Source organism: Echinops telfairi, unplaced genomic scaffold, assembly GCF_000313985.2.
Source record: "Echinops telfairi isolate 266 unplaced genomic scaffold, ASM31398v2 ScPeMD7_16;HRSCAF=60, whole genome shotgun sequence".
Lineage (NCBI taxonomy): Eukaryota > Metazoa > Chordata > Mammalia > Afrosoricida > Tenrecidae > Echinops > Echinops telfairi.
In genome coordinates, this window is record NW_022103913.1 from 4,520,781 (window position 1) to 4,530,623 (window position 9,843).

A 9,843-nucleotide genomic window follows, 5' to 3' on the forward strand; every position below is an offset into this window, starting at 1 on the left:
TACTGTTCCTGGGGGTAGTTATCTGTCCTGAATTCCATGTGTCGAGAGCTCTTATCTGTACTAGTGTGTGTTCTCTGGTCTAACCAGATGTGTCAGGTAGAACTGGTAGTTCAGAATCATGTGTGACTCATCGGTGCTGTATTGCACCCCGGTTGTATCATCCCTGCTTAGACTACTTTTGCATAAAGACATTAATCTTCATTCTTTGATCACCTGGGGGTACAGTTTATATAAACAGACAGGCTAACTACTGGATTGCATTCCTGTAGTGGTCAGATTTCAGATTTTGCTAGTCACTTTGATTGTATGAAGTTTGTTTTCTGCCCACATCCATGCAGACCTTTGGCTGTGGATGGTTTGTATTATGGGGTTTCTGAGGATTCCCAACTGTCTACTTTTGGTATAAATGTTCTTGGTGGGTTTTTCCGTTTTGCTCTCTAGCTCTTCTGTTTTGTTTTGGTTTTGGAGAGTTTTTGTTCCTCTGTTTTTATATGGAATTTAGAAAATTTAAAAATGTGGTGCTGCTACTCTCTTCAAAGTAAGCCCATAACTTTTATTTGTGTGTTCATGTTTACAATTTGTCTGAATTAGATTTTAAATAGTTGTGTGTGTGTGTGTGTGTGTGTGTGATTTGTACCTTCCTGCTTCATGTCCCTCTTTCTCAAGCTCTCCCACCTCCTCTCTTTTCTCACAGTGTATTTATTAGTTGAAAAAAATCATATTATGTGTCCTCACGAGAAATGTTGACACTTTTGCTGATAGGGTCCGTGTGGTATGGTTTAGCATGGTTTGCCTGCCCTCGGCTTTTCCTGTAAACAGTTATTCCGATCTGGAGACTTGATCCAATTTTGCCTCCACCACAGGTTATGTATAAAAAGCAATACTGGATAGGACAGCTCACGAGAAGAAACAGTACAGAAACATGAGGGCAAACATCTCCATTTGGAAAGCAGAATTTGAAGAACAGATAAAGAAAGTACAACTTTGGTTGCCAAGGGGCGGGGCGTGAATGATCAGGGGTCCAGAGTTTCATTTGTTTTTGTAGTTTTGTCAAATTTTGTTTGCAATCTGTCCTCCGTAGATCTTTGGAAAATATTAGGAAGACCACAGATCATGCTGTAAAGAGAAGACAGAGAGATACGAGTTGCTTTTGGTCCCAGACTCCAAACACCTGCTCGAGAGTCGTCCCACAGCCTGAGTAAAGGGCCAGAGAGGCCGCTGCTAAAGAACATTTGGCCCATGAATGAGCTGTCCGAGATACAGCTGCTCGGGAGAGCGCTAATAGTTAAGGTGCAGGAGAAGCATGTTGCTGGAGAAAGAGACATGAAGCAGAAACATACAAATTACACACAAGATTATTTGGGAATATAGGAAAAAGAAACGTAACCTCTCATCTTCTACTTTTGAAAAGATCGTGTTTTGTATCTCTTTGTTAATTGACCTCATATAGATAGTAAAGCATAAAAATAACTTGTAAATCAATATAATTACATTATTGGAGTGTGCGGATGTCTGGGTTCCTTTGCATGGCATGTAAGGGACCGGCCCCTTACCTGTTTCATTCCCCCATCTCCTGCCTTGTACTTTATATTCTAGCAAGGGTTTGGTTAGGTCTCTCACCAATATGATCTGCTTCACCCTGTCACGTGTTTACTGCGGTTGATTCCTTTGCCTAGATGCCCTTTCTAACCTTTATTTCACTTTTTTTTTTTAATAGCATTGGGGGCTCGTATAGCTCTTATCACAATCCATCCATCCATCCATTGTGTCAAGCACATTTGTACAAATGTTGCCATCATTTTCAAAACATTTTCTTTCTACTTGAGCCTTTGGTATCAGCTCATTTCCCCCCTCCCCCGCCCTTCCTCCCTGATGAGCCCTTGATAATTTATTATTTTTTTTCATGTCTTACAATGACCACTGTCTCCCTTCTCCCACTTTTCTGTTGTCCATCCCCCTGGGAGGGGGTTATATGTCGATCATTGTGATCAGTTCCCCTTTTCTCCTCCGCCTTCCTTTACCCTCCTGGTATAGCTACTCTCATTATTAGTCTTAAGGGGTTTATCTGTCTTGGATACCCTGTGTTTCAAGCTCTTATCTGTACCAGTGTACATGCTCTGGTCTAGGCAGACTTGTAAGGTAGAACTGAGGTCATGTTGGGGGGCAGCATTAAAGAACTAGAGGAACATTGTATTGTTTCATTGGTGCTGTAATGCACCTTGACTGGCTCATCTCTTCCTTGTGACCTTTCTGTAAGGGGATGTCTAGTTGTCTACAGATGGGCTTTGGGTCTCCACTCCGCACTCCTCCTCATTCACATTGATAAAATTTTTTGCATCATTTGACTTTTATTCATCCTTGGACCCCTCCCCAACAATCCTTCCTTCCCCAGGTCCAACTTCCCCAATTCTGAATAATTCTGACCTAGCACTTAACTAATTGTTTTGAAATTATCCATAATTATGTATCTTGTTTTCATTTCTTCCCCATTTCCCAAATCATATTGAAGGAAAGAATTTTGTCTTCATCCTTTTGTATTTCCAACTTCTTACACAGTTTTTGGAATATAGTTGGCACTCAAATATAAGAACAATAACACCCCAGAAAAAAATTAGTAATAACGTTCCCAAAGATAACTTTTGTCTAAGGCATTAATCAAATTTAAAGTAACTGAAGACTTAGATTAAATATCATTAACAATGACATCTGGTTATGAAATTGTATTGGATCCCTCATGTAAACTGACATAGGTGCTGTGGGAAACCAGTTCATGTTTCCAAAGTAGACATAGACTTGCCATTAAACCATAACAACGACGATGAAGCTCCTTGCTATGGAGTCAGGTCTGACCAGTGCCCTGCAGTAGAGGGGAACACTGTCCCCGGGGTTTTCTGAGACTGTAGCTCTTTCCTGGGGGAGAAAGCCTCGCCTGTCTTCTGTAAAGAGGATGGTGGTTTCAAATTACTGACCTTGTGGTTAGCTGTCTAACACATAACCTACCACCCACCGGGGCTTTATGGCCCAACAATTCTACTCCTAGGTATCCACCAAGAAACTTGAAGGCAGGAACTAAAACATATTTATATACCAGTGTTCGTTGCAGCATTATTTGCAGTAGCCAAAGGTATCTACCAGGTGACTGGATAAACAAATGTATTATATACGTACAGTGTAGGGGGGCGTGTTATCAGTGATAAAGAGAAATGTAATTTTGGTACTTCCAGTGATGGGAATGAACCTTAAATATGCAAAGTCAAGTAAGTTAGACAAAGAGGATAAACATTGTACAGTCACACATATAAAATATCTAGAGTAGACAGTACTGTACAGACCAAAGTTTATCAGAGGCTGCTGGGAGGAGGGAATAGGAACTGTTGTTGTGGTGAGTGTAATTGACATTGCTGAATTATATGCTTAAAAATGGTTTAAGAGGCCCAGCAAACTAATGGGCCATGTGAACCTCAGCTTCCATGACCACAAGACCAAAAGAACTCGATGGTGCCTAGTTACTAACTGCTCTGAAAGGGGTCACCTTAGAAGGCGCTAGATAGAGTGAAAGAACCAAGTGAAACAACGGGCAATGAATCTACAAATGCGCCTTACACAATTGATGTGTGTATGGATTGTGATCAGAGTTGTATGAGCCCCTAATGATTTAAAAAAGAAAAGCATAAAAAAGACCAAGCCAAATGGTCAGAGAGAGATTGATGGAGCCCCGGAGACTGTGGCTGTTAATGTCTGAAAATTAAGTCACCCTCTGACTCAGTTTCCAGCCAAACAGATAGGTCTAGAAAGTGAACAATAATAACATTAGGGATGGGAACACACCTCTTAGAATCATCAACCATTTGAGGCCAAAGCAGCATTTGCCCAAGGACTAGGAAGCAAAGGAATGAAACAAGGAACAGGGAGGTACTGATGACATGGGGGGGGCTGCAGTCAATGAGATGAGACAAAAGACATTTACATTGTTGAATGGAAAACTGATTTGCTCTGTAAACTTTTACTCAATTCACAATAAAATGAAAAAAAAATCTTTAATAGTTCAAGTGGCAGGTTCTTGACTGTTTCACCAACAATAAATTTTAAGAGTAGATAAATAGACCTGAGAATCGTGCTATTTTAAAATTGTATGAGAAAAACCGTTATATACATAGACTTTTTTTTTTTAAGTATTGAGTAACGTATCAGTTATATATAGGCAGGGCGTTTGTCTGTTTTGTTCAGTAACTCGTCCTGGTGCTTTGGGCAGTGCCTCACATATAACAGTAAGTAATCAGAAAGTATTTGTTGAATGAATGATTTGTATTGAAAATCACTATTAGGCTTTTAAGACAAAGCAAAAACTTTTCTCAATCGCTAATGAAATTTAAAATACTACCACCTCGGGCAAAGCCCAAATTATTCCCTTGTATTATTTTATGAGTTTTGTAAGGAAGTCTTTAATGAGCATAAATCAAGTAGAATGTGTTTTTTTCTCTTCTAGTAAACGAAGCAAAAAAGGAGATAAAAATGGAAAGGGCTTGAGACATTTTTCAATGAAAGTGTGTGAGAAAGTTCAGCGGAAAGGAACAACATCATATAATGAAGTAGCTGATGAGCTAGTATCAGAGTTCACCAATTCAAATAACCACTTGGCTGCTGATTCGGTAGGTAGATCATGAATTTGAAGTTGATCATGATGAATGATTCAGGAATTTACCTTTAGGTTTTTCTGTGTCTTATATATGAGGAATCAGATGAGTAAGAAAATCCTCAACTTCTTTACTTAGGTTCTTAAACTGTTGTGGACTTTTTAGTTGATTTTATTATGTTTTGGAAATGACTCTTATTATTCATTTAATGGTAAAGATAAACGATTATGTTTTACATAAATGTTTCACAGTAGGAAGTAGAAATACCCTGTCCTACAGGGTTAATATAAGTCATAATCAACTCAGTGGCACACAAGAACTGAAGGGCACATGCTTTTTTAAAACCGTACTTCTTGTGTTTGTCAAATTTCCAGTGACGTAATCTTTTCGTGTTTTTTTTCAATGTTTTAAGTCAATGAGAAAATTAAAATTTTAACTGAAAAAATAATGCATGTACATGTTTATTTCAAAGCTCATATATGCAAAACAGCATTTAGTTAAAAATGTCTCCTCCGCCATAGACCCCAATATGCCTCTCTAAAGGCAGTGATCACTGCTATAAGCTTCTGGAGTATCATTCCAGAACTTACGCATATACAGGATAATTTCTTTTACACACGTTACATTTTTAAAAATTTATTTTTACAAAAATACAATCATGCATTTTATGTATCATTTGTTGTTTTCTTACCAATACGTGTTGAAGATTTTTTTCCCTCTGTATTTTTCATCTTCTTGTGTCCCTGCTTTATTCTGGACACTTTCTTCTCATTTCAATGTAAACTTACACTAATTCTCTATGCCAGTTCTTTGCTATGGCTAAATTGCTGTTAGAGCATTTTGCTAAGTTCTTAATTTTACTTATATTCTATCATTTAAAATTCTAGATTTTCCTCTTCATTTTTTTCAAATGCTTTGCTAAAATTCTCAGCATTTAAAAAATCTTTGAATATAGTAAGCATAGTTCTTTTAAGTTTATGTGTTATTACTCTATTATTTGAATATCCTGAGGTTCTGTTTCTGTTGTCTGTTTCCTCGTTTTTTCAGTCACATTGTCTTAATTCCTTTTGTCTGGAGTTGTATGTGTAGAAATAATTTGAGACTAAGACATGATCATGTCTTTCAAAAAAGATTACTATAGATGGTCAATCCAGTATCAGTGATTGAATTGAATTGATAGGTCTTCAGGCTCACTCTTATTGTAAGGTATAGAAACTTGGGACCCTAGCTCAAAAGTGATATTTCAACTACTATTACAATATTTTCTTTTTTTTAAATTCCTTAATAAAATTTACATTTTATTAAATTTTTGCATTCATTTTAAGAGAGGCAGGTAGGAATGAACACTGGAATCACATGGACCTGGGTTTAAATCTCAGCTCTTTTACTTGCTAGTTGAGCCCTAGTAGTGTAGTAGTCTGCTGTCTTCAAGGTCAGCAGTTCAAGCCTAACCAGCCACTCCAAGGGAGAAAGCTGAGGCTGTCTATTTCTGTAAAGACTTTAGGGAAAAAGCTGAGGCTGTCTATTTCTGTAAAGACTTTTTGTAAGGTCGCTATGCGTTAGAATCAACTCAGGGGCAGCGAGCTTGGTTTTATTGTTTCTGTGACTTTGGATAAATTATTTTGCCTCTCAAGCTTCATCTTTTTATTGTTAAAAGGGATTACTGCTACTGTAATATATAAATTGTGGTGATTAAGTTAGATAATAAGTAGAGATCACCTACTTTGTCATAATTAGCTTCAACAAAATATTATAAACCTTTCTGTGTGACTAATAATTGCACATCAGATCCTCACTTGCAGATGTTCAAAACAGGGTATAAAAACTCAGGACAGAGTTCTTAGAACAGAACCCCATCATAATGGGGAATACTTGTACACACAAACTAGAGTAACAGCGGACCGAGAACACCTCAGTTCTGCCACTGAAAAAGAAGACCGGTAAGCAGAGTCATAGAGCATTGGCATGGTTTTGCCAGCTAGAGCAAGACAGAAGTTGATCAGAGCAGAGGTGTGAGAAACGCTCTATGTTTGGGTTGGGCAGCATTGTTGGAGTGAGGACTGCCGGAGGGTAACGCTAGGTTGATACACAGGGGCTAGTTTGTAAAGTAGATTTGTAAAGGAAGGGAGATTTTTTGTTTTTCATTAAAAGGCAATCTGGTTCTTTGAAGAATTTGATTAGAGACATGACTTTAGTTGTGCACTTTGATCGCAGAGTAGAAATCAGATCAAGACTCTAAGCAAGGCTCTCTGTTAAGGGATGGATGTGTTAGTCCAGGTGAGAGATGAGATTCTTATCCTTCTTTTATCTTTTCTGTTTCTAACTATCCTTTCATATTGTTTATCATTCTTTCTCTCTATTGTATTCTGGCTAATTTCTTTTGGTTCATCATACTGTTCATTTATGGTCTCTCTACTTGTGCCTAATTGGCTGTGTAACACATTCACTGACTCCCCACCCCTAAGTTCTGTTTGGTTCTTTCACAAAGTCTGTCTGGTCCACCTCAGTGTATCTCATTTTTTTCTCATGATTTTCATTCCATCTTTTGTTGTAAAAAATTTAATATGCTCTTTTAGTGTGTATGTTATGTCTTAGTGATTCGATACTGCTAGTTTCTCCTAATGAGTCTTACTTTTTGACTTGTTTATGTTTAGTCTGTAGTCTGGGTTGTGGCCTCGCGTTCTGTGCAGTGAGGAATGAGGGCATATCCCTCAACAGTAGCTTTGCGTTTCTTTCTGCTAGTAGGTGCACACTAGACAACAGGTGCCGTCCTGGGTTAGAACTTGACTTTATATTCTCTCGGTGCACATAACCTCATTACTATTGAACCACTTCCAACTCACAGCAATTCTGCAGGAGAGTAGAACCGGACACATTCCTTTGTAGACAACGTGTATTTGAATTTCTAATTGCTAAAGATATCAATGTTTTATGTACATTGCTAACACTTAATATTTCTCAGTAATTTGAATGTATTTCTCTTATTTTATCATTTTGCCTGTTTGATTTTTGCTTACTTTGATTCAGATATCTTAACCCTTAAAATTTATCACTCAATTAAAAAAAACACATTTTTAGCAGGCTTATGATCAGAAGAATATTAGGCGAAGAGTTTATGATGCTTTAAATGTGCTAATGGCAATGAACATAATTTCAAAGGAAAAAAAAGAAATCAAGTGGATTGGCTTGCCTACCAACTCTGCTCAGGAATGCCAAAACCTAGAGGTGAGTGAGTGAGTGCGCTGTGTATAGATGGCAGTTGGCTTTGCTGTACACCTGAGGCATTTGAATGGACAAAGACAGCCACGCGATACTACCTTTTGTGTATGTGTCAGTTTTTAAGACGAACTGTATAGAATTTTAGAACTGGGCGGGGCGTTAGATGTACAGTCGAACCAGTTCACTTCCTAAGTGATGAAACTATGGGGCTTGAAAGTGAATGACTCTCCTTACAGGTGAGGGTTGCTGTAGGGCAGATCATCAAAACCCGAAAACTAAACCTGGACCTCTTTATTCACAGCGTGGTGTGATAGATTAACACTAATTTAATACGATTATTGTATCACAGCAAAACCATGCACGAATGGATTCTTCACTTGAGTGTTGAAAAATAAAATTGGAAATTGGAAAACAAAGAGCCTGTTCATAGAAGGCAAATGAAAAAATTTAAGAATGTTTCAATCCACTTTTCTTTAGATATTTTTATCAATTAAAAACATTTTGGAATTTGTTATACTAAATTTTCTCTAATTAGAGATTAACATTTTGACACCCATATTTCTCTATTAATCCAAGTTTTTATAAAGAACAGGAGAAGTTTCACATTTTACAGGCTCAGAAGAGTACACGCTCTTTCAGGGAAGCGTGCCAAATTGCACAGAAGCCGCGCCGGGGCCCACAACTGCACACGAGCAATCTTGTGGGACTGCGCGCCCACACGTGGTGAACTGAGGCCAGAGCGTGGCACTGCCCAAGCAGGCGCAGGAGCAGGGTAAAAAAAGACCGGCCCGTCCGCCGCCAGGGTATTTCAAATCTCTGGCTGCGGAGGCGTGGTTGAAGGTATTGGTTGACCCCATTGACTGAATTCAGCCCACCTGGGTCTAGTTTGGGCCGCTCAGGTGTACTGCCCACCAGACTTGAGGGCCTGAATTGGAGCATGCCCAGTTCAGGGGTCTTCATGGGTGGCTAATGCTCGCCTGATTCCTTCCCACCCCGCTCCATAGGGCCCTTGCAGGCATGGGAGGAACAACCCCGCTGTCCCTCTCTGGCTACCTGACATTTCCCCACTCAAGGAGTGTGGACCCACGTGTTTGGGGAACTGGGTGATGACGGCTTTGGCTGCTTCCTGCTGGCAGAGAGGCACGATGTGGGGCTTTGGGGTCCACCCTCTTCCTACTGTATTGAGAGGGTTGCCCACTTAGGGCCCCACGATAGATGAGGTTGGAGTCTCCTGGGGTTGGCACACTTGGCTCAGAGACACTGGTAACCGACGACTAATGGAAGAAACAAAAACGGGACAGTTTAGGTCGGGCAGGGGGAAAGCTGTGCGGCAGCAGTGCCCTGAGAAGGGTGGCTAGTGTCACTGGAGGTTTGGAAAAGAAAGCTGGGGACTGAGGGGCATGGTGGGACAGCATTTACTAGCTGAAAGTCTGGTGTGGACCTGAGGTACAGTTGTCTGTGGAGCACTTATCTGCCCCAGGGTGGCGGTGAAACACCATCTTAAGAGCATCCAGCAGCCCACAGGAGCACTCGTCTGTGAGCTCCGCTTGTGAAGGGGCCGGTTGCAAAGGCTTCCATGGTTTTACCCGTGAATAGTGGACCAGACCCATATTTCTTGAGAATGTTAAAGGGTTTGTTTGTTTGTTTGTTTGTTTGTTTGTTCTTCGATTCATACTATAGATATTTACATAATTCTTTAGAGTGAACATCGTGAAAATCGATCAGACAACCTGTCCTATGATAATTCGATCTCTATTTTCTGTGAAAGTTGAAGTGTTGATATCAATTCGTTCATATTAGAATTTCTTTGCAAACTTTGAAAGTTTTGTCTGTGTATGCAATCTTCTAAACATAAAATATCCTTAAAAGATTAATGAATTAATACTGTTTTGATTTACTTTTTACTGGTTTTCAGAGAATATATTATTGCTTTTATTTTATTCCAACTAAATTCTGAGCATTCCACTCTAACAATTTTGGTGAATCGTGT

The 9,843-nt window shown here is 39.3% G+C and overlaps 1 protein-coding gene across 4 annotated transcripts in view; it reads left to right on the top strand.

Annotated features, from left to right (window-relative positions):
* TFDP2 (transcription factor Dp-2) overlaps nucleotides 1-9,843 on the top strand; it is a 38,973-nt gene that overhangs the window by 11,707 nt on the left and 17,423 nt on the right. For 3 of the 4 annotated variants that reach the window (XM_045287452.1, XM_045287453.1, XM_045287454.1), the window contains 2 exons: nucleotides 4,487-4,649; nucleotides 7,713-7,859. In XM_045287452.1, the coding sequence (XP_045143387.1) occupies nucleotides 4,487-4,649; nucleotides 7,713-7,859 (310 nt within the window). The remainder of the gene's footprint in view (nucleotides 1-4,486; nucleotides 4,650-7,712; nucleotides 7,860-9,843) is intronic. The other variant, XM_004712072.2, reaches the window with a different exon arrangement.